Raw genomic sequence first — 26,046 nt, forward strand, 5'->3', positions numbered from 1 at the left:
ATTCAGCAGCTCCGAGGCTGCTTGACTGACCTAGAAACTTGCTTCTCTCTCCCTGTGTGTGTGTGTGTGTGTGAGTGAGTGAGTGAGTGAGTGAGTGAGTGAGTGAGAGAGAGAGAGAGAGAGAGAGAGAGAAAGACCCTCTTTAGGGCAGCATCTCATAGTTTGATAAAAATATAATATATTCAGAATGGCTGACTGGCATAGACCCTGTGTGTGTGTCTCTCTCTTTACATTTCTGAATTTCTTTTTTTTCTTTTTTTTTTTATATTTCTTGTCATTTTACTTTTCCAGTATTTTCACTTAAGTTATTACTGTTCTGCTCAATCATAGTATTTGTTCTAAATCATTGTTATTATGCTATATTGTAGTATTTCTGCTAAATCATAGTATTTCTACTATATTATATTTTTCTTTCTAAATATAGCATTTCTGCTATATAATTGTATTTCTGCTATGTTGTAATATTTTTGCTAAACTAGAGTATTTGTGCTGAAACATAGTATTAATTTAAAATTACAATATTCATAGTTCATCACAGTGTCTCTGGTAAATCACAGTATTTCTGCTATGTTGTACTATTTTTCTAAATCATAGTGTTTCCGCAATGTTTAAGTATTTTTGGCTAAATATATATTCTTTCTGTTATCTTATACTATTTCTCCTAAATTCTTGTATTTTTGAGAAGTTATCATGTTTCTGGCAAGTTACAATATTTCTGCTAAGTTCTGCTATGCTATTGTATTTCTGCCAGGTATTATGTTTCCTCTAAGATATTGCAGTTCTGCAAAGTTATTACATTTTAGCAAAGTTCTTTTGCTTCTGCAAAGTTTTTACAATTTCTGCAACTTTTCAGCTTTTTCAGCTAGGTTTTGCATACAGCTTCAGCTTTAAAGCATCCACACTGCATTTTCGCAGGAAATGCAAATTTTTCTAGTTATATTTACATGCTTCCAGCTCCCGTTTCTGCTGGATGACAGCTCCTACTTTCCCACTCTCTTTTTTTCTCCCTCCTCGCGCTCACAGACACATAACGGGTACAGTGTTGCCAACTCCTCAGTAAGGAAAATCGCTATTGGCTGTTCTAAAAGTTGCTAGAAGTCGCTAAATGACGTCATCGCCTAATTTGCATAATTGGTCATGCTAATCTAATTGTAACCTATGTTGTTGGAGAGAGAAATAACATCGTGGAAGAGACATAAAGTGAGTAAAAAACGTCCTAAATGCATTTAGAGTTTATTTAGAACTACAAATTAAATTTCTTTTAGCAATTATTGTTTTTTTTAAATGTCACAATTCCAACCCTGCTCCTTTACCTGGGCTTGGACCGCAAAAGTGACCCGAAGTAGGCACTCTGGTGGAGTTACTTTGTGTGTGTGTGTTTACAAGTAGTTTTAAACCTTGTGATCCACAAAACAGCATAAGAGTAAAAGAGTAAAAGAAGAACTGACTGCGTTACAGCACCCGCTGCTTGTTGAGAGTAAAAGCGATACGCGCTTGTACGTCTTTTTTTAGCGACTTTTTTTTCTAAAAAAAAGTCGCTAAGAGGTCTGAAAACTCGCTAAATATAGCGACAAAGTCGCTAAATTGGCAACACTGAACGGGTATGGCAGTCCATTCTCCCAGCAGCACGGACTACACTGCCCATGAGGCTACATTCTTTAGGGCTATGCCTGTAGTATTCTGTGTAGCTTAGCACAACAACAACGAAAAGGCGCTCTCTCACCCAGGAAACGCACAGTCTCAGAGAGAGCGCGTCACCCTGTAACCATGGCAACCGTAAAGCTGCCGCCTGGAACAACAGAACATAGCTGTCAAACAAAACCCAAACAGTCCTGACCCGCGACAATATGAAACAGGAAAATACTGCCGTGTAATCCATTTATTTCAATAAAGTAACTGTATTCCAAATACCACCTTTTTAAACCGTAACTGTAACGGAATACAGTTACTCATATTTTGTATTTTAAATACGTAACAGCGGTACATGTATTCCGTTACTCCCCAACACTGTTTACAAATGACTCAGTGTCTTTTTTTTTGGAATTCGACTAGCTTTAATTAATATTATTTTTTACATTACTATTACACCGCTGTTTTCACTCCGTTGGGCTGTAGCTCTGCTCTGAGTCGACATAATGACACACGACACCAGAATAAATCAGGTTAAGGCGAGTAAAAGATTTATTTCACATTTTGTTAAATATCACCAGCTTTGTATGAGGAATCAAAGACATCAAAGAGCAGGTCACAGGAATAGTTAAGAAGGCTCATATGCACAGAGGGACAAAGGAAGGGGGGGTATCTCCAGAAAAACCCCATAATGAATAACGCTGCATCACGTCTGCTGATGGTTTGTTGTGAGTGCTGTAGTTTGTTGTTGTTGTTTTTCGACAGGGTGGATGGAATTTGCTGGCTTTGTTTGTTCAGCCAACCATAAACTCAAACACTTTTAGTGATGGTTCAAAAAGTGACATTATTATTCAATCATTACTTCTAGAACTGCACATAAAACCTGCACTGGGACTGAGGGTCAGACGGGAGAGGGACACCACAACGAGGGAAGAAGCGCTGCAGGGACAACACGAAGCACACACGGACACAGAGATAAGCAGAGGGATCACCTCAACAGTCTGAGCTCTGATGCTGTGTTTTTACACCCGGCTTTACCTGAGTCAGGTTTTCAGTGAGGACATAACTCAGGTAAGGGGAACTTACCAGAGGGAAAGAGGGATGAGGGCTGAGAGTGTCAGAGTCACAGGCACTTGCGATAAAATGACAAAAACGCTATGATTTCCATTAAGGCACAACAGATAAACTACACTCACAAACATCTTTGGGACAAGAACAGCATGATTCTTGTAGTGGGCATAAAGAGCTGCACACAGAGGACTGTGCAGCAGGTTGGCTTTTACATCTACACCCCCGACAAATGATTTTACCCGGTCAAATGATTGCTGACGACACTGACGACATCCCCTTTGTAGCCTTGATGATGAGTTTTGACACCTCAGCATATATCAATAAAGTTGTGGTTTGAAGACAATCAGAACAGTTTCTGGGTTTTTCTAAGTCTAGTTGCACAGGGAGAGACCACCCGCACTAACTTATGATGCACACCAGTCGTTTTGTTCTATAAGCCTGAAGCATTCAAGGTCACTCCTGGTCGATTTATACAAGCGGGTAAAGAGTTAAAACAACAAGTAACTATAACTGAGAAGTGTTTAATAATTATTTATAATAATCATTATTGTCACCATTAGTTTATGGATTACCAATTAAATTTATGGGTTCAGTACTTAGACTGGCACCGTCTTAATTTTTGGTGGCCATATTTGGTAGCCCGTGTTTGCTGATACCTAAGACTTACTATAGTTTAAACAGAGGATTTATATGAAAGGAGTTACCATGAAGGAGACAATTAGCTACAAAGACTGCCCCAGGCTTTAAAGATGCCTTTTCAGGTGGAAACCTAGACATCTTAACATAGGAGTCTGTGAGGAATTACCTGCTTTTGGAGCCAGCCTTCAACTGCACAGATCGCTCATTGGGAATAATACACATTTGGTGCCCTAATATGACATTATTAGGCTACATATTAGGATTCATATTAGGGCACATAATTTGGGCTTTGGGATGTAAATAAAATTTAAATTTAAGAGAAACAACAAAACCCATTTCACGCGGTACCAACTCACTTTAGGGTTGCGACTCACATCTGGCTTTAGCTACAAAGACAATGCTAAAATTCACTATTCATTTGTGTTTTCATGGGATTTGCTGACAGAAAAAGCCCCACTTGTCCTTGAACCTCCTCTCTGATTTTCTATGTGGACAGTGTCACTATACTGACTCTTTTCTCTTCTGAAGTCACTGGATTTCGTCAAACAGCTACGGCTGCTTGGCCAGAATAAATTGGCACCTAAAATAGGCAGCGGTAATTAGACACACAGTGGAAACTCATGCACACGCGCTCGCAACTTTGTACAGAAACTTTGATGACCACACGCTCACGAACGCATGCTCACCGAAGCATGCGACACAGACGAGGCTCATACACACAGTAAGCATGGCGACTTTTATAAACTCACATATAATCGACACAGTGGATTTCATTGGCATTGTATGGGATAGTAATAGTGACAGAGAAGGTTTCCCCTTACGAACTGATTCTGATCTTTTTTCCTTCATTGGTTTCACAATCTGAGTCTGCATGTTTTAAACTGAAGTTAGGCTTTCGTCCCTCCTCTCAAACACCTTTCAGTCAGCCCTTCTCACCTGCTTCATTCTCTCTTTCGTTTGTGGACAGAGTAACAGTGTGTTAGTGTTTTTGCATGAGCTGAGCAGTCCTTCTCACATCACGGTGTTTCTCAAAAAACAATGTATACCCTATGTAGGTCACTACTCTGTAGTTTGGGCCCATAAAGCACTAGAAGTACACAAGTGTCTATTGAGACGTGTTCCCTTGAGATGTGGAGGAGTGAGACGACAGGGTGGTTTAACTCCGGGGGATGATGCCCTTCTTGTAGGCCACCAAGCCAGCTGCGGCGGCAGCAGACAGGAATGTGGAGACTCCTAAGAATTTGAGGAAACCATCAACCGAAGGCAGGTTTCTCTCCCAGAAGGTGGTAACAAACGGGAGTGCCCGGATTTCCTGCAGGATGGAGGGAATGATGATATCAGATATCTGCCTTTTTCATGTGCATGATATTAACTAGATACTTGATAGATGATTTGGCAATATACAACTTATGTAATCTTGGGTCCAAAATGTGTAAACAATGCATAGGTGTCTTAAACCTGCATTTTTTTACATGACCAGCAGGGGGCAACTCTTCTGCTTGAAAATGATTGTATAGAAAGCGAGGGAGAAAATGACCTCTCTTGGTTTACAACCCCAAGAAACATTATGGTCTTGCCTGGTAGTTTTTTTCTCATTTATTACAAGATGATCTTTTTCACAGTGTCATTTATGGTAAAAAGTGTTTTGGATTCATGACGAGAGACTTCAGAGTGTTTCTCCACTGATTGTTCATTTTTTTAATCAAAGGCCAACTTGTAATTTGGTGCATAAGGACTTCTCTTACATCGTTCTCAGGCTCAGGTTGCCAGATCTGATTAGGTTGGAGTTTACCCATCGCACACATGACCTGCGAAAAGACATTGGTGGTGTCAGTCAAAGACTTATAATAATAATAAATAATGGATTGCATTTATATAGCACTTTTCTAGGCACCCAAAGCGCTTTACAATTCCACTATTCATTCACTCTCACATTCACACACTGTGAGCTACAGTTGCAGCCACAGCTGCCCTGGGGCAGACTGACAGAAGCGAGGCTGCCATATCGTGCCATCAGCCCCTCTGGCCTCAAAATTTACAGTCTAAATTTTAAACATGATACACATTTTTGAGTTTGGGTGATGTTAATAAGATAACTCTTTATTATCATTGCACAGTCATACATAGTACAATAGCACAATGAAATTGGGGAACTGTCCCACGTTGGCACTACATACGACACGACACGACACATCAACAAGAAGGACATAAAGTGCAAGCAGCAGGCGAGTGTCTTAAAGAGAGATTTAGAAGACTGAGTGGGGAGGACCATTTTGATTCTATGGTTTGTTTCAGTCAGCTGTGCTCAGACATAAATGAGAGGGGAGAAAAGGCGAGGATGTCATGATTTGATATCAGCTGACCCCCAGCACTGCTGGCTGAGCATCCACAACACCAGGAGCAGGCTGAGGTGTGACTAATAGGTGTGCCAGCTGCATGATTTAAGTGGTTTCTACCTGGTATATATAAGTAACCTGCCTCTAAGGGTGTTTAAACTGGTAAGAACTGGTATTTGCTAACACGTAGCAGTGAAAAGCAGGTACTTAAATGCTCTCTGACCTCTCTGGCTGCTCTCTCTCCAGCTTGTACGGCCCCCTCCATGTAGCCACTCCATTCGGTGGCCGTCTCTGTGCCTGCAAAGTACAACTTGCCCACCGGCTCTCTCAGCACTCTGAAGAGCAAAAAAGAGAGAAACAGGAGAGGCTTCAGAGGTTAAACTGGTTTACAGGTTTTAAACACGTTTTATTTTTAATGTATGCACCAGCATTGTACTGACCATTGAGCTTTAGCATGCATTCACTTCATTTAAGAATATTATCTCACCTGAATAAGTGCAATATGGGATTATATAACATAAAGTGAATTTCCTTTGGATTAATCTTCCCACCCCCACTGTGCTCAACATAAAAGAACCAAAGAAAGGACTTTTTCTTTAACTCTATTTCTTGCAGGGCCACCCGGTATGTGAAACAGTTACTCTGTATAAAAAAGCACAATGTTAGGTTTCCAACTCCAGCTTACTTTTCATTGTGAGTGAGAACACATTTGCACATCTGGTGAGGACATTTAGACATGAAATATGGTTCACATGACGATTAACAAGGAGTTTCAGTTTTTCATATGGAGGTTAACAAAACTCTAATAGTGAACATATGCACCAGGATCTGTACAACAAGCAGCTTCGACTAATAAATGAAACCAGTTGCAATCTATCAGATACCTGCAAACAGCCACGGCACTGGATTGTGTTTTATAGATTTAATGGGCAAATCCTGGGGACACGTCCTGCTGTACTGAAAATGCATTCATTTGTTCACACTCCAATAAAACCCATGAAATGCAGCAACAACACCATTCAGTTAGGAACGCCTCCAACAGGACCGGTCAGTTTTTTTCTTTAAAAAAGATGAATTATGAGATCACAGTATTGCTTGTGTGGTAAACATAATTATCCAACACAAAGTGTTGTGATCTCAGTGAGTCCCCTCTGGAACTGTGCACAGACAGGCAGGGTCATTTTATGGAGTACGAGTGGCGCTGATTTGCAGAAATAAGTGCAAATCCTGCTGAAACATATTGTGGTGAGCTCAGGCGAAGTAGGAGACAGAGACTGTTTCAACCTGCTGTTCCTGCGCTAGCCTCAACGCTAAACTACAGGAAGGACAGCCTTTTATTAGGAATGCCCTTTCACACACAGCAATAGTGAGAGGTGCTCAAAATCACAGTGCTCTGCCAGCCACACTAAGCACAGAACACACAGCTACAGTAATGTTACATACTAACAACAGCAATGACAAATCAACACATGTTAACTGTAGCAGCCGTTATAACGCTACAACTTAGAAACATTAACATCAGGTATAGACCCATAAGCCTTTGGGCCAGCGGCCCCTCCCCCTAGCCCTCTACATAGCCCGCACCTGAAGGGGTCAGTTGTCCCCAACAACCCCATCACCCCACACAAAGTCTTTCAAATGTCCAGGGGCCTTCTTTAGGCGAGTCGTCCGGGTGAGCCTGCTACAATACATTAGCCATTAATATCCAGGAGCTGACACATTCAAATAAATTAAGTTAATTGAAATGAAAAGATCACACTTTCATATTTATGTTTATTTTTTTTGTGTGTGTACACGTGTGAGAGAGACTCACCTGCCAAACTGAGTAAGGATTCCTGGGGGGAAATAGGCTGTGTAGCAGCCTCCAGAGTACTCCTCTTCACACCAGTTCTTCTCCTCATAGTACACCGGCTGCAGGAAACAAGCAGGCACATGAGCAGTCAGTCAAGTGATTCCACAGTATCCACATGACTGTGTACCACTCTGCACCCAAACTCACATGCAAAGCCTCATCTGTGCCCAGCACTTTGGAGTAGATCTCACAGATCCTCCTCAACCTAAACACAACAACACAGGAGTTGGGATTAAACTGATCTCACAGCTCGTGAGAGTTTTTTTCCATCTCTGTCCACTGGTGTCTACCTTTCTTCCTTGGACAGGCTTGAGAGCTTTCTGCACTTGTGGGCAAGGATGAATCTGGGGGGGAGAGTGAAAAGAGAAAACACTACATGAGCATGTGTGGCTGATTGGATGACTTTATCACTTGTGTTTAGCTCCATTCAAGCACAAGTCCTACACTGTATGGAAATTCTTGTAGGAGCTCATGCGAGAATACTAGGTCAGAGTCAGATGGTAAAGCTGAGACACAAGCCTACAGGCCAGTCAGTAACCCTCTGATAATCACAGGTCGCTAGTGAAAAAAATGTGTATTTCAACCTAATGATGACTAAAGCACTCATCATGGTGCAGCATTGTATACTTCTTTGGGGCTGCTGATATTACTTAGCGCTATCTGGCAACCTCCAGTAACCACTTGCCAACCAATCTTATAACTCAGGTCTGAAAGCTGTCCTGCGACAGGTAAATATTTTTGGCGATGTAGTGTACAATATGGAATCATTATACAAAATATACACAATTACAGAGAACTGTTTGAAGCTCTGTACCAACCCCATAATACAAGGTACAGTCCCATCAGGCTTTGTGTCATCCAGGGTGAAGCCGATGGGAGCGCCCTCCTCCTCTATCACCATGCTGCCGCAGTAACCTGGTAACACAATAAAACGTTAGAAATGGCATCATCTTGAACAGCATTCGCTCTCTCTGTGTTTTCACTTCCTGCGTACCCTTTTTCCTCCAGAAGTTCTCTCTGTAGTAGACCATGCACTTTATGACAGAGCCCATGGGAACACGGTTGATCAGCTGGTTCCTCAGCGGGGGCAGCTCAGGGTTGAAGTGCATCTTCAGATTCAAAGCAGGTGGTGTGGCCACGATCACATACTTGGCCTAACACAGAGACAGAGACAGTACACAGTGCGTACCAATAGTCTGTTTATAACTGAAAGATGTGACCCAGAAGTATCTGCATGGTAGTCATCAGCCATAGTAAGAGATGTTGCAATTCTCCAAATACTAAGGAAAGAGGCTTCAGTGCTTCCTTTAATATAGGATACACTGGACTATCCTTTATGAAAAGAGGGGAGAAAATGCTGTCCCATAATTCATTACAATGGAACATCTGACCATAAATGAAAACATTCAACCTAATCAACAAAGTAACACAGATCATGTACATTTTAACTGCTTTTTTCCAAGCAGCCAGTAGATGGCAGCCAAAGAGCAGCAGTGCCAGTGAAGTTTGTGAGTAACACTGTGAAGCAGTTACTGTTTTACAGATACATGGATGTTTCATATTCAGACTGCATTATCTCACATTACCTAGTGTATAAATATAGTATCTGTTTCATTTCCTAATACATAATAAAATCAAACAAACACTATAACAGTTATTTGAAACATGGCTGCAGTAACAGGAAAACAGGAAAAGGAAAGTCCTGCATTCACAATCTACTGAAACATAAGAGCAGCGTCATTATTCATTATCTTATCAGCTCGTTAACGGTGATGTATCCATATAAGCAAAGTCATTCTGACTATTTGTTTTGTGGGCCATTAGAAGGTTGGGAACCACTGGACTGAACTAATCAATTGTGTCTACAAACCCAGTTTCAGAAAGTTGTAACATTGTGTAAACTGTAAATGAAAACAGAATGCAGTGACTTGCCGATCTCAGAAAGCCATCTTTTATTCACTTATACAGAAAAATATCAGAAATCTACTATTATCATTTACAGAAACAAAAAGCTCACTTTGAATTTGATGGCAGTGACATGTCTCAAAGTGACACGACCAGCGATAAAAAGAGCATCTCAGAGATGCTCTGCAAAAAACCCCAAAACTATGTCTACAAACTGTGGAGCAATTTCAGAAAAATGTTCCTCAACATCAAACTGAAAAGAATAATATCATCAAAACATTCCAAGAATCTGGAGGAATTTCTGTGTGCAAAGGATAAGGCTGAAAATCAATAATGGATGCCCGTGACCTTTGGGCCCTGCTGCATCACTGCACTAAAGCAGGCATGATTGTCATGAAATCACTGGGAGGGCTCGGGAACACTTCTGGAAATCACTGTCTATGAACACTGTACTGTTCACAAATACAGGTTAAAGCTCTATCATGTGAACATGATGGTGAAACACCGCCATCATTTCTGGGCCAAAGCTCATTTTAAACAGACTGAGGCAAAGTGGAAACTGTTCTGTGGTCAGAGAAATCAACAGAAAGGCTTCAGCAGAAGTAAAAGAGTTGGGGTGTTGAACCGGCCTGCCTGCAGTCCAGACCTTTCACTAATTTGGAGCATTATGAAATGAAAAAAAAAAAAACCAGATATATGACGGAGAGCCAGAACTGTTGACATATATAATCAAACATGAATGAGACAACTTCCTGCTCCCAAAGGTTTAGTACCTGCTCTCCTCAGTTGCTGAGGAGGTGTTAAAAGAAGAGGCGATGCTAAACTGTCTTAAACATGGCCCCAACGCAACTTTTTGGAGAACAGTTGCTGCCATCAAGTTCAAAATGAGCCAATATCCATTTGCACTTTCTATGCTCCGTTTATGAGATTGAAAATAATTGCATTATTTTTATTTGACATTTTTACACAGCATCAACTTTTTCAGAATCAGGATTGTACGTACATCTGCACATATATTTATTTATTTCCTGTTTTAAAATGTCTCCCTTTACAGCCATCACACAGATGAATGTGAGTTAAGTTAGATATTTCCCTCTGAAATGCAGGGACATAAAAGTACAAAGTATCACAAATTGGAAAACGTTAGGGTAAAGTATAAGAACCACCTCTCTGTGATACATGCTGATGAGGGACCTTCCATGTTGCTCTGAGTGCATTTCCTCTATTTTCCTCTCATTATTTTATCCTCACTTTTTCCAAGTTCTGCTCAAAGGGGTTTCTCTCCATCTTGTTGTAATCCCTTTGACCATTTAGTGCGGTGTGCCATGAGATGATTTGGTGCTAGATACCATTAATAAACATTAATCGAGCTCCTCGAATATTTACTAGACTGGACTTTAAATGCTCATTTCCAGCTCAATATTATATTTCTGACTAAAGCAGAATATGTAAGGAAAGACATAAAAAGTGTCCTTAAAGAATAGTACTTCAAAGGAAATACTGGTGATATACTCAACTCACCTTGTAGGTCTGCTTGTCCACGGTCTCCACCACAACCATGTCTCCGGTCTGGTCGATCCTGTAGACTGGAGACTGCAGCTTCACTCGGTCTCCCAGCTCCCTCGCCATGCACTGACTCACCTGATTCGAACCTCCTACAAACTTCCTCTCCTTGAGACACAAAGAGAGCAGAGTTCAGTGAGCACCAACAGGGAGAGCAGATGCAGCAACACTGGTTTCTATTTATATTGGGTGGAAGTGACTCTGATCCCCCTCTGGGTACCCCTCGGCAAGGCTAATAAACTCCCAGTTTGGAATGAAGCCGATAAAATCCCCTGATTTATCCTGGTGATACACACCGGTTATCCTCAGTCCGCATTCATTTCCTTCACTACAAATTTCTGCATCTTAATTCAAAAGAAACACGTTCATAAAGCCAGGCCAGCAAATGTTAAATGATGAAGATGACAGTGAGGAGGTAGAGAGGTTTGGGCTGTCAAAGCTCCGATACACAAAACCATTTCCATGTGGTTAGTGTCAACATCTCTCTCATCCCTGACCAGAAACACATTGTGTGCATTCCTCTGTGGCATTTGGATGAATTTGTCAAGCAGTCGCTGTGAAAGCACGAGCTACACCTGAATCAGTCCTGGGCGGTGAAACGAGGTGAGCCTCTTCTTGTCTTGTTTGATTAAAGACACATTTGCAGTTTTGCAGGAGGAGTGCAGCTGCACTCGAAGCAATGCATACCAATAGCATATCCATATGTTTAAGATGACTATGTGTAAATACTTCAAACACCCCTATGTATGCACCATCCACAAGGCGTGCAAGCTTTAAATGTGGAGCAAACAGGAAGGAGCCGACTGCACTACTGTTTGTCATTTGTTTACCAAAGCCTTTGTGGCTATGGGAACAAGGCCCTCAGCTTGAGGAACGGCAGCAGAAAAGACGCCCTGAGTATTCCAAGAAAACATCTTTTGTGTGGACAGCATCTTATTCAGGCCAGACTAAGGAGACTGGGCTGTGAGGGATCTCCCTCTGACGTTCACACTGCTCCTCTGAATCACTGAATGAATCTGTGTGAGAGGCAGAGAACGCAAGTCCACTTCTTGGCACGCCGAGAGAATATTCTGTTTGTTCAGACAGATATACAAAAAAACGAATTCTTTCAGTCTGTTGTTCTGAATCAGTAGGTATAATTTTGGGCAGACATACCTGTCCTCCGTTGGTGGTGGAGCAGATCCTCATTATTCCTCCGCACTGTTTGACGTACCAGAGTAACCAGAGAGCCGACACCTCGTGGGGTTCAGCGGTCACGATCAAGTTGACAAACAGTGTGGCGAAGCGACGAGCAGTTCTGGGAGGGATTACATGGAAGGTAAGAAGTCTTTAAATACTGCAGGTACCCCAGTCACAATTTTTATATTTTGTAAGAGTGTGAACAAAGCACAAATAAATCACCATGTCAGGGATTTCTGCTTGCTTGTCCTACTTTTCCAGCAGAGACTTGCACATAATCTACATTTGAGCAGTTTCAAAGTTGAACTAAAGTTTTATTTTAGTTTAATATAGGATACATTACAGGATTAATTCAAACGCTGGAGCAGTACAATCATTTAATTAGTGCAGGACTGTTGTCATTTACTTTTACAAGCTGCATATTTTAAATTTACACAGTAATTAGATTATCAAAAACATTCTCACTCACAGTGCATCATATACTGAAGCTTCTCCACCAAAAACCTCTATGAAACAGCTACAACCTTCAGCATCAGTTTTCAAAGTTTTTGCAGGGATGAGAATTCTTATTCTTATTAGTGCTGACACAGGAAGCTGTAACCATTTCCACCTCTGCAAGTTTGAGTCACTGAACTGGACCTCTTAACTGTGACTGTGGTGTTGGAGATCATTTTATTGGAATTAGCCAATTAACCAAAATTAACCAAAGAGCGTTAATTTTACTTCCAGCTTCAGTGAGTGGAATCCTAGCATTTCATGCCAAGTCTGTTGTGCAGAATGCTGCACCCATGAAACCTTAGTAACTGAGGTTGCTAACATTAGGTTATAACCTATCACTCCACCAGCCAGCCTCGCTGACTCATATGAGATATTAGAAAATAAAACGACATTTCTTTTGTTAGAGACCACCTTCAACATTTGTGTCACATGATTTAACAATAAAACTTTAAACTGGATATAAACGAGATAACAGGATGAATAGCTAGACCTATTCTCTGCACAAACGGGAAACATTTTGAACATGTTACCTGGTCCAGCAGAGTTTTTCAAAGAGTTCCTGCATGGTCATCTTGTCCCACTCCTCAGCATGGGGAGCTCTCCAGGGAGCGTCTCTGGGAATCTGAAATGCAGGAGGGTGTTCAGCATGAGTCAGGCATGTAGCAGGTGTGCAACCTGTCCAGTAAACCAATCTAGAATGCTTATTAATAAGAATACTCATTAATAGTGAGAACTGCTTTACCTCCTCACCCATCTTATCCATTGTTCTAAAGAGGTTGTTGAAGTCCATCAAAGCGATGGGGTTCCACATGGGAGGCAAGGAGCCTTTGAACGGGTAAGACTTTCCCTGTTGGACACATGATTGCGGCCATCATCACCAAAACAATATTCTTCAATCATCAAATAACCATTGCTTATAAAAGCTGTGCTTAATGATGGCAGCATTCAAAGAACAACATTTCAGCATTTGCCATTAAAGATTTGTTTCAGTTGACCTCTAACTGACCGTGAAAGCAGTTTGAAGAGTGGTGGAGAAAGTGGAGTAATAGCTTGTGCAATGTTTACAACTGAATCAGAGATACTGAATCATTAAATGTGATAAGAGTAGCCATAATCTAAAGCCATAATTTTTATGCCTGGTCTAGTTTATTTCTGCATTTCTCAATCACACACAAAGACATACAAACACAGAGGTGACAGTCAGGGGTAGATGCAGTGGGTTTAAAACCACTAAAGTGTTGCCACACCACAATTGTAACTAGAGATTCATTTTTGTTGCTTTCTAGCAAAGTTCCCTTTGCTATGTGGAGGATAACAATGGTTTGAGTACATTCATTTATGTGTGTTGATGGAATCTCAAATAATCTCTCTAGCGTCATACGCTAGAGAGATTATTTGAGAGCTTGAGTATTGAGAGCTTTGCTTGACAGGAACATTTATTTCAAACCTTATTAAACACAAACTTCTTTGAAAGAGAAAAAAACTGTCTATACATCTTTGTGGAAATGCCCAAGCCTCACAGAGCTGTCAGCTCAGAGACAATTCTGGAATAACACTTACACTGTACTGTCTTGGTCTGCAGCTGCAGCTTAAACTAATAATGTCTCCTATTATTTACAGTCTCCTAACTTATTGTGTTGTGTAATGTAATACCACTGTAATAGAGCCAAAGGAAAAAACAAAACAAAAAGAATATCAAAATTGTTTAGTTCTTCATTTCATTGTAAAACAATGCAGCTGTAACTGCATTATTACTGCATTAAAGGAGACTGGAGGCATCAAGGTGGCACGGAGGGAGGTTAGCCAACTATCGGAGATGCAGAAAGGTGCGACAAAGAAGGTGCCTAAGAAGTACAGCAAGTTGTCCAATACCTGAGGCCTTGGAAACTGCCAAGCAAAGACTCACAGCCTTAGCCAGCTGCTTAAAGAGGTACACCAGAGACATAGAAAAACACCAGCTACTGGTAGACCGAGCAGTCAGCCGAGACTGCAAGACTAGGCTGACAAACCTGTGCACTCCCTGGATTGATTACAAGAAGGCCTACAACTTGATGCCCCACAACTGGATGCTGGAATGCCTAGACCTGTACAAGATCAACAGGACCCTAAGAAGAAACTAAATGTAAATTTATCAGGAACTATCAGGAACTCAATGGGGATGTGGTGGACAACACTAGAGGCCAACTTTAAGCCCTAAGGTTGTATGCTAAGCTTAAGGAAGGAGGTCAGAGGCTAGTTAGTGTCAGTACCACAGTGGCTGGACAAAGCTGGACTGAAAGACAGCACAGAGGCGCTAATCATGGCAGCACAGGAACAAGCATAGAGGCTGGGCTCTATCACCCCAGGCAAGACCCCAGGTGCAGGCTGTGTAAAGATGCCCCTGAGACAATCCAGCACATAACAGCAGGGTGCAAGATGCTAGCAGGCAGGGCATACATGGAATGCCATAACCAAGTGGCCGGCATAGTGTACAGAAACATCTGTGCCGAATATGGCCTGGAAGTCTCGAGATTAAGATCCTGTCCTCAATGAGAGGACCAAAGAACGCTACTTGAAGACAAAGGTGACTGTACTGCAGAGGAGGACTTTATGACAACCATCTAAAGATAAAGATTTCACAGAACCACAGAAAATGCTAATCACTGCCCTTAGCCTTTTACCCAAATTATATTGTACGCTCTTATCTGACTTTGAAACAAACATCTATTATCAATAGTTATTTTACTGCCTATTGTAATATACAGTACTGGGAAAATGTTTGCTCTTCTTAATTTCTCATTTCTTAAACTACATTTAGTTTTAAAATTTAGTAAATTATTATTAGATTCGATTAATTAATACATTAATTTAGTAAGGAAAAGGCTAAACAAACCTACCATGTCCTAAATCGTGAATTTACTGTGATCAACCACATTTTTTGGAAAGTTGAACTTTGGAAAGTTCAGTTTCAACTAGCCACACTCAGGTCTGATAACTGCTGAATCCAGAAATCACTTAAGTAGAACCCGTCTGACAAAGTAAAGTAGGCTAAGCGACACGTCATGCCATGATCTGAAGAAACTCAAAAACAGCTGAAAGACTAAGCTGCTGACAACTATCGGTCTGGAAAACCATTTCTAAGACTGAGCCAAGTGGAGAGCTGTTATTCACAAATGGGCTACTAAAATTACTCCAAGAGTGCATCAATGATTCATCCAGGAGGTCACAAAAGAATCCAGAACAACATCTCAAGAACTGCAGGCCTCACCTGCCTCAGTCAAGGTGTTTGTGATTTACCAACAACAATTTTAAAATTTTACTAATGTAGTAAAACACTAACACACACACACACGGTATAAAAATATAGGTAATAAAGACTGATTGCTGTGAACTGCCGATGCAGGGATTGGTTCCCAGGTGTAAGATAATAAATCATATCTAAACACCACCTCTGAAGTCAGTCTAAAGATTTCTTGGATTTCTATCTTGCAGAGCATTCATTATGTGAGAGACCAACATACAATGCAAACAGTTTTACATTATCTGATGGTTTCACTGTGATTATTATAGCATTCTAAGATCTGTTCAAGATCTGTTTTGTGTATATATTGTCATAGTGTTTTCTTTGTCCTTTGTCAGACTGTCTGTGTCTCATGTCTCTGTTCCTGTTTGCTATCCTCCAGTGTTTGATGCGTCAAGTGTTTTGTGAAATTTTCAGATTCTGATTATTCTCTTGTTGTTGTTTTTACCTGTTTAATAAGTTCTGGCTTGAGAATCTTTCATTTGGCCTAATTTTTGCCACACCCATAACAGGGTAGCCAAAGCACTAGGATCCACTTCCCTCACAGCTTAATGGTAAGCTCAGTCCACCAGCTGGTAAAAGGGAAATAATTTGAGGATCCCATCCCATAGGCAAATGGAGATCATTATAGTGCAGTCATTTTTAAAATATATTTTTAGGATAGCACTTCTATTTGTTACAGCTACGAGCAGATGGAAAAACAGGCCCAGAGAGGGAGCAGGGCTCTTAATGTCCATCTTGGACCATTGTAACACTTGTTGGGTAGGGGTGGGTAGTGTTTGTTAATAGTCCAAATGGCCCAGGGGAAGAAGCTGTAGAAGCTGTTAGTGAGTCTGGGGTGTGGGACCTGATTGGTGGAGGGTCAAACGGGTGGTGGGCGGGGTCACCTGTGTTTGTCTGAGACAGGAGAATCTAGCGATGGACTCCGGGGTGGCAGAGGACAGCCAACGACTGTTTTGACAGTATTAATTACCCTCTACGCAGCGTTTCTAACCAGACAACCAGGCAGTAAGAGAGCACGTTCTCCCCTGAGGAGCGGTAGAAGCCCAGCAGGAGCTTCTAGTCCAGGTTTTTCTTCCTTGGGACAAGGAGGAAGTGCAGACACTGTTGGGGGTTCTTTACCAGGGTGTTTACCGAGCTTGAACCTAGGAACAGGTGGCAGGGGGGATCTGAAGGGGTGGCAGAGGACAGCCAATTATTTTTTGGCAGTATTAATTACCCTCTGCGCAGCCTTTTTATTCTCAGTTGGGTGATAAGGATGTCTGGGATTATAGAATTGAATGTTGAGCTGTAGTCCACGAAGGGCATCCTCACATAGCTCTTCCTGTTAGCCAGATGGCTCAGCGCTCTGTGAAGGGTGACAGTGATGGCATTTCCAGTATTTCCAGATATTTCATTTTTCATTTTTCCCCCAAACCACTGTCCAAAAAAAAAAATCAAATCAAATCAAATAAAACCCTGAGCTCAGTGTGAGCTTTGGTAAGATATTTCTTGTAGTTGGTCATTAGGTTTGCACACATTTCAGGAGTGATTTTGGCCCACTCCTCTTTACAGAAAATCTCTAAATGCTTTAGGTTTTAAAGACCCCCACAGCACATTTTCTACAGGACTGGTAGAAAGGTCTGGTCTGGAGAATGGTTAAGCTGCAAAATGAACTTAACATTCTTCTTCGTTGGCCACTCCTATGTTTCTTTGGTGGTATATTTTGGGTCATTGTCATGCTGGAAGACTCATTCATATCTTCAGTTTTTTGGCCGATGGAAGAAGACTCTTGTCCAAGATTTTACGGCACATAGTCCAATTCATTGGCCCCTCTATACGGTGAAGTCATCCTGTACCCACAGCAGAAAAACAGCCCAAAACACAATATTTCCACCTCTGACTGTGGAGATTGTGTTCTTTAGGTCATACTCATCACTTCTCCTCCTCCAAACACTGTGGGTTAAGTTGTTGTCAAAGAGCTCGATTTTGTTTTCATCTGATTACATTACTTTCTTCCAAGGCTTCTCTAAATTTTTTGGGTGTTCACTGGCAAACTTAAGAGGGGTTTGTAAATGTGCCTTCTTGAGCAGGGGGAACCTTGTGAGCGCTGCAAGATTCGGTATATGGTAAATGGAGTGGTTCTTATACAGCACATTACTATTCTACTTGAACGCTCAAAGCACTTTAGCATGTCTAATGTACCCGTACCTTTTGATTAATAGATGACCTGCTCTACCTCCTGAGCCACATTATTCTCTAATTTTAGACCATTACAACCAGTGTGTAACCATTGGTGTTTTTGGTGACTGTTCCTAGTCTTGAGATCATTAACAAGCTCCTCCACTGAGTATATATGTTCTGTACGACCGTGTGTGGGGGGAGTGGCTAATTTAGCAGATTACCGTATTTACCGCACTATAAGGCTCACCAGATTATAAGGCGCACTGTTGAAGACTGGCTCTGTTTTCATACATAAGGCGCATCATATTATAAGGCGCATTAAGACAAACAAAAAAATAACTCGACCTTTATTAAGCTCATTCACAGTAACTCTTAACACTGTTAAGCTGTAACACGTTAAATATTGAAAAATATACTTTTTCCAGTACGGTACATTCAACTTCCACAATTCCCTCAAACTCTTCACCTTCCGTGTCTGAGTTACGGTAAACAGCTGGGCAATTTCGGCATCAAGCATGCCCGGATCCCTCTCACACCGGATTAAAAGGCGTTTAAAGTGCATTCAGCAGAATAAAACAATCGGATGAGTTAAAATTTAACCAACTCATTCACAGTAACTATTAACATTGTTAAGCTGTTAAACATCAAATATTGAACAATACACTTACATTTCCAGTTCATTCAACTTCCACAAATCCATCAAACTCTTCACCTTCAGTGTCTGAGTTAAACAGCTGGGCAATTTCGGCATCAAGCATGCCCGGATCCCTCTCATCATTATCTGAATCAGTCTCGTTGCTGTTACTTAGCTGTTCAGTGATTATTCCAGCCTTCGTGAAAGCTCGGACGACACTTGAGACTGATACCTTAGCCCAAGCAGCCACGATCCATTGGCAGATAGTGGCGTAACTTGCTCGGCGTTGCCTCCCTGTCTTGGTGAATGTGTGTTCGCCTTCTGTCATCCAATGCTCCCACGCAGCTCGTAATTTAACTTTAAACGACCTGTTGATACCAATATCTAGTGGTTGGAGTTCTTTGGTTAATCCACCCGCAATGACGGCAAGCTCCAAATTAGTTTGCTTCACTTGGGTTTTGACAGCCTCGGTGAGATGGGCGCGCATGGAGTCATAGATCAAAAGAGACGGAGATTTGTGGAAAAAGCCATCCGGTCTCTTGACATAAACTTCCCTCAGCCACTCGCTCATTTTCTCTTCATCCATCCAGCCCTTTGAGTTAGCCTTGACGATGACGCCGGCCGGAAACTTTTCTTTTGGCAAAGTCTTCCTCTTGAAAATGACCATGGGTGGTAGTTTCTGGCCATTAGCTTGGCAGCCCAGAACTACAGTGAAGGATGACTTCTCGTTCCCTGCGGTGCGTATAGATACCGTACTGGTCCCTGTTTTCTCGACAGTACGGTTCACGGGGATGTCAAAGGTGAAGGGGACCTCGTCCATGTTAGTGATGTGTTCTGGCCGGATCTTCTTTTCAGTGATCTTATTCTGGCAGTACGTGCGGAAAATGGCCAACTTTTCTTTGTAATCGTTTGGCAGTTGCTGTGAGACAGTAGTTCTTGTGCGGATTGAGAGATTATGCCTTTTCATAAAACGGAAGCACCAAGAAGGTCCCCCTCGAAAGTCTTGATCTGCATGTCACGTGCTACCGCTGTTGCCTTGAGTCGAATAGAGACTGTAGAGACACTTCTACCTGCTGTTCTGTGTTCAATAACCCACTGTTCAATTTAAGATAAGATAAGATAAGATAAGATAACCTTTATTAGTCCCACACGTGGGAAATTTGTTTTGTCACAGCAGGAAGTGGACAGTGCAAAAGTTATGAGGCAAAAATTAGAATACAATAAGAATAAATACAGTACACAACTGTACAGAATAGAATAAAATACTATATACAGTAGAATAAAATAAAATAAATATACAATAAGATAAAAATAGAATACAAATACAAATACTATATACAACTGAGTAAAAATACAACGATGACAGAAAGGATTATTGCACTTAGTATTATTGCATATGTATGGATGTGTGTGCTTGATCAGTTAAAGTCTTTATTATGGAGTCTGACAGCAGTGGGGAGGAAAGATGATGATAACTGATAATTTTGTCTAACTGCGGCCATCGCGCCTTGTTCCCTCGGAAACTCCTTTTGGTCTTCTTTACTTGTTTTAGGTCATCTTTTTGCTTCCTCCACTTGCGCACCATGGACTCATTAATGCCAAATTGTCTCGCAGCTGCTCTATTTCCATTCTCTTCTGCATAACTAATTGCTCAAAGTTTAAAATCAGCTTCGTAAGCGTGTCTCTTCACGGGTGCCATTTTGGAGTCGTTATACACACACACACACACACACACAACACGGTAATGTTGTGTTGAAGCACAGTACGTATTACTCCGCGAGGCTCCTGGCAACGGTAACCGTAATGCTCCAAAAAGTGGCACTAAAAATCTTTTTTTGACAGATTTTTGAGCATAGTGTGCCACATAAAACCGGTTCGAGGTCAGTAAGCACAAAACAAAATTCATACATAAGGCGCACCAGATTATAAGGTGCACTGTCGATTTTTGTGAAGATTTAAGGATTTTACGTGCGCCTTATAGTGCGGTAAATACGGTACAGTCAAGTGAACTAAAGTTAACAATGATGATAACAATGTTTTACTTTGTGTGCAAAGTAAAAAATTTGTTTTTAGTGCAAACAAAAAGATTCCCCAAAAATGCTTCAAACTCTACTGCTGATGGCAAAGAGGCTAGCTCTGTTAGCTCATGCAAAAGTTAAGCTGACAGGAAAAGTGCCAGCGGCAGAAAGTGGCAATTGAAAAATGTTGATAAAGATCCTTGTTGCCATGCCTACTGCGTGATGCCAGAAAAGTAGCAGAGACTTGGATTTCCTTTTTATTGGATAATGGGTCAGACTCAGGATATGGTGCATCATCTTCTGAACATTGTCATCATTTACTCCATCACTTAAAGTGAAGAATACATCTGGAACATGTCATGATCTGTCACAGACTACACAGACATAACAAAAACCAAGAGAGCTTGGAATAGAAAATTATCTGCAATAAAAAAAAGACACTCACATTAACATAATGCACCAAGTTCTCCTGCTCGTTGACTTTGTAGGTCTTTATGCCGTACTCTTTGGCCAGACGGAGGATGCGGTTCTGTGTCGGTCCAATGTAGGCACCGCCTAGATCAACCCACTTTGCCTCCTTATTCTAAAAGACACATACTCACAATTAGATCATGACAAAAAAGAAAGAAATGTCACAGATATTTCTGAAAAGGCTAACTGATCTATGCTTGCACTTCTACGCTCATAAATGACTTGAATATAAATGTCATTTTTTTTCTGTATGCCCATTAAAAGAAATAGATACACTATCTTGGTTGTAAAATTAAAAAGGCTGGAAAGCATTTATATTACTGTTACTGATTGTCTCTTTTATGAGCCGCTCCTACAGTAGTATTGACACTCTTTGCCTTACCTGCACAGTGAAGGTACGACCACCAACCCGGTCTCTGGCTTCCAACACTACAGGATCGAGCCCACTGGCTTTCAACAGCTTTGCAGCACTCAAACCTGCAGAAGGACAGAGACACCAACAGGACTTAAACATAAGGATTCAAGCAATATATGTGCTTTCTGTACTTGTAAAAAAAGCAATAGCAAAAGGCACACAGGGATTTTAAAGGTCTTTTAAAATAAATGACAAAAAAGGCTTCCAAAAATCCCCTTCTCAAAGAAAAACATTGTTTTTGCGCTCTATTAGATCACTCAAAACCAGATCAAGAGGATCGTTTGGAAAATCTGATAAGAAAGACAAAGATTTGAACTTCTTTGTTTATTTTTAAAGTAAATCTGGTTTCTCTTATGCTAGTTAGGACACTGTTATACCATCAACAGGTATTCCCACTTTAATTGTTTTCCGTTGTGCATTTACACTTTTAGCTTTTTGGTAGGCATGCAACTCTTAAATAAAATTACATAACATTTGCTTTTCAAATGAACTGAGAGAGCTCTGGGGAAAAAAATAGAGGGGGGCAGGGGGGATTGAGGTTCTCAACAAATCACAAACCAGCCAACCAGCTGATCATGTGGGGAGGAAGAGCTAACAAGTAAAGCACTGAGCACTGGCTCACCAACCACAGAGTATACAGTAGATAAACAGCTTGTCATACACTGACCTCTGGCATATGGAGTATGGGTATGTCACAGGTTTTGCTGTGAGACTGGGCGGGGCAGACATCTCCGAAATCATCGGAGCACTTTTGCAAATAGGCTCGATCTTGACAAACCGACCAGATATCTGAAGATTAAACCTCTACATTCTCGGCTAAAAAAAATATTTAAACTGTATTCGGTGACATACAAACAGGGTATTTAAAGGCAAGTTCAGTTAGTTAGAAAAATGTCCAATAAAAAGACTGGCCACCAGGCCAAAGCAATGGTTTTTACTCGAACACCATTAACCCCACCCCCTGAGTTTGATGGGTGAGGTTGGCAGATAAAAGTAATTCATGAAGAGAGCCGCAGGGTCAGGACTGTCAAAATGAATTAAATAAATACATCATTAAATAATTGATTAAATGTGTTGATAATTAAATACAATTTGAAATAAATAAACACATAATTTATTCAATGTTTTAAATGAAATTAATGGGCATTTAATTAATTATTTAAACATTTATTTAATTAATTAATTTAAATTTTAATTAATTAATGACAAATTTAATTATTTATTTAATAACGTATTTCATTCATTTATTTCCTCACTCCTGACCCTCCATACAGCTCACGTCCTCTTATGTAACACAAAGTATGCGCTGGTTGATTAGCTGTTACTCAACTTGCTCTGCTGTTGCTGCGGTGATACAGAGGTGAAAGAGCTGGAGAGAGGAGGAGAGGGGAGGTAGCCTCACGGAAGAAGAAGAAAAACACTACGAATAATGAAAAACTCTCCGTCACTCTGCACGCACGCACGCACGCGCACACACACACGCGCACACACACACACGCACACACACACACACACACACACACACACACACACACACACACACACACACAGCTTCTTCCACTGTGGAAGCTCTGTTCGAAGCTTTGGCTTAAATCAGTTTATTTGCTCAGCTCGTCCGCACAGCCTGCACACCAAACTAAAGTTTTCTAACGTGCAGCCTACCTGATATGCCCGCGCCGACCACTATAACGTCGTAGGTGTTGCTGGGTGCAGTCATGTTGCTGGGTGGTGTGTCTTCTTTCCCCTCTTGGCCGTGTCAGCTCCGGATCCAGATACGCACCCTACCGAACGTAGGGTGCGTATCTGGATTAAAAAGCGCCGGGCAAGCCCACTCCCTGCAGAGACCGCCCACCCATAGTAAAGCCCTACCCTGTGGGCATGGAGGGCCATTAGGAAAAAACATTTTATGGAATACTACTACTACTACTACTACTACTACTACTACTACTACTACTACTAATAATAATAATAATACCTGGGTTTTTTTTTCATCACCCGACGACAGCTCTTCTCCAGTACTCTGCTACGGATCTTTTGCGGCTCCGTTTTTGCCTGGCTGTCTCTCCACCTGTGGCTCTATACTTCTACCCGGTGTTCCAGATCTACTGGCGTTTAGATCAACTGGCGTTAGTCGAACAGATGTTTGGCAGACTTGCATTTCAGGAGCTGCTACCGACAAACCAGGAAAAAACGCCAAATGTGTCATCTGTGACACTTGTGAGGTTATCTCAAACACACTCCGTCAGTCTTGATGCTGTTGAACAACAAAATGTTTAAAAATATCGCGAGTTTACCTGGTGATATTCTCATGCGCGACGCGAAAACAACAAACAATTAACACCACGCCGATGTTGTCCACAGGACAGCAAGAGTAAACGATCGGGGGAATCTTGTCGTCGTTATCGTTCCCCTCGCACGTGTTATTACTCCGATTTCAGCGATTTTGCTTCACAACTAAAGCGAGCAGTTTACTTTGTGCGCACTTACATGGACTCGAATCTACCAGCGCCACCTCTGGCCAAGTACCACAGCCTACAGCCAGATCAACTTGTGACACACATCTGCAGCACGTTTGAATTCGTTTCATGCACGATACATTTGTACCTTTCAACTGTGTCTGTTTGTGCGTCATGCAAATAAACCTTTGAACTGAATGAAATGATATCATGTACTTATTTTTGGCCTACATCAGTAAGAAATGCCAAATTATATACACAAAATCATAGAAATCACCACTCCAATTGGTCATCATGATTTTAATATTTTCTTTTTCCATAACAGTGAAATACGCCTTGGACAACTATGACACATCAATATTTCATTAGTGTTGTCACATCACATCCTGTAAGCATCGTCTGCCTGTGTCTTTTTCCTGGAAATGAATATTTTCAGCCAATATAGGCAATCCATCAACATGACTGGAGAGTTAACTCTCCACACTTGTACAGACTGTATATAACTACCAATTGGTAGTTATATACAGTCTGTACAAGTGTGGTTAATGCAATAAACATTTGTAAGGAGGTGGCAGTTACTGTGAATTTACAGCAGTTACACAGTGATCAGTAATAAACAGAGCCAGTGAGAGTGAGTGGATATAACAGAGTCAGTAACTCAGGTGTGTCGATTGGTTTGTCATCTGTTTTTGAGGCTGGAGGAGACGTAGAAATCGTTTGTCTTAAATCTAAGTTAGGAAGATTCATGTTTTAAAACAAGCACTTTTTGTCAGAAATGCAAGAAGTACATCTACAGAAAGCACAGTTACATTCTGTCCATCATGTGGACAAAATTGAAAATGTTGAACATTGAAAAACTGAGAACATCAGGCAAGTTCAAAAGAAATGTGTTTGTAAGAACGAAACCTCGACTAAATTGTTCCTACAAATAGTTATGGAAAGTCAAACTGTGTTGTATGTCTAAATGTTTATCTAATGGAAAGTAAAGTTGCTTTTGTTTTATTGCAGTTTTTTGTTTTTTTTTTTGCCTGTCCCGTTTGGCTCTTTTGCCATCAGAATTGTTGTCTAAAGGCAAAGAAAGATGCCCAACGGATTTACTTTACCAAATTGACCATCCCAGCCTTGCCGTAATGGTCCATTTGATTCACCTTTTATTGTTTATTTTATTTTCACTTACTGAATACGGGACAGACTTGACTGGGGGAAAGAAGGGGAGAAAGAAAGAGGGAAAGAGAAACAGCTGAGAAGAGGGATGGGGGAGAAGGGCAAAAAACATAAACCAACAGAATGAGCAGAGAAAAAAAAAATGCATATATCGATCACCTGGATCACCTGCTGAGAAAGAAAAAAGAAAACAAGCAGAACAGAACAAGAGTAATAGAATAAACAACATCACAATGATATATGGGAATATGACAGTAAATACTAAATATTAAACATTATTGTGCAGCACATAAGATCAACAGAACACAGTGTGCTTTGAGGTAGGAGCCAAAAAGGGTGTAGTTTGTGGGTGTGATCACCCGTGTGTACACCTGTGAGCATGGACGCGCTTGTTTTTTTTTTTTAAAAAAAGGTTCCTTCATGTAATAATCTGCTAGAGGGTGTGGGGGGGCCACAGCCCCGTCCTCCAGGGCATGAAGCAGGTGTGGAGGAGATCAAAACTCCAGACATCCAGAGGCCCCCAGAACACAAGAGACCAAGGAAGACCAACAGAGGGGCAGCCGCGCCACTGTCCCAGAAAGAGCTGAGGAGAGTCCCAGATGAGGGCTCACTCAGCAGCCGCGGAGCAGAAGCCAGGGGGACTTGCAGTGACGCGCCCGTGAGCTCCGCCGGCAGCCAGCCGTGCCTGAGTGACCGAGACCCAGGCCGAGAGGCCGGGGGCACCCAACCTCCGAAGTGGCCCCAGCGAGCCCCAGGCTCCAGGCCCCGATAAG

The 26,046-nt window shown here is 41.4% G+C and overlaps 1 protein-coding gene across 2 annotated transcripts; it reads right to left on the minus strand.

Moving 5' to 3' along the window:
• Window positions 1-2,158: 2,158 nt before the first annotated feature.
• Window positions 2,159-24,188, minus strand: LOC146650717 (amine oxidase [flavin-containing]-like). 2 transcript variants are annotated; one of them, XM_085384212.1, is made up of 17 exons: window positions 23,948-24,188; window positions 23,629-23,819; window positions 23,316-23,523; window positions 21,621-21,715; window positions 21,213-21,350; window positions 13,415-13,519; window positions 13,203-13,294; window positions 12,151-12,292; window positions 10,954-11,103; window positions 8,522-8,681; window positions 8,346-8,442; window positions 7,818-7,871; window positions 7,675-7,732; window positions 7,489-7,586; window positions 5,899-6,010; window positions 5,085-5,147; window positions 2,159-4,651 (listed from the first exon to the last, which is right to left on the minus strand). In XM_085384212.1, the coding sequence occupies exons 3-17, from the start codon at window positions 23,368-23,370 to the stop codon at window positions 4,496-4,498; spliced, it is 1,575 nt and encodes a 524-aa protein (XP_085240338.1). In that variant the 5' UTR covers window positions 23,371-23,523; window positions 23,629-23,819; window positions 23,948-24,188; the 3' UTR covers window positions 2,159-4,495. The 2 variants fall into 2 exon arrangements, with proteins under 2 accessions (XP_085240338.1, XP_085240337.1); XM_085384211.1 differs by having other exon boundaries at window positions 23,629-24,188.
• Between the last annotated feature and the right edge of the window lie 1,858 nt (window positions 24,189-26,046).

The sequence above is a fragment of the Rhamphochromis longiceps genome, linkage group LG16 (genome assembly GCF_057381845.1).
Source record: "Rhamphochromis longiceps isolate RC_006_pf linkage group LG16, R_longiceps_female_GT1.1, whole genome shotgun sequence".
NCBI classification, from domain to species: domain Eukaryota; kingdom Metazoa; phylum Chordata; class Actinopteri; order Cichliformes; family Cichlidae; genus Rhamphochromis; species Rhamphochromis longiceps.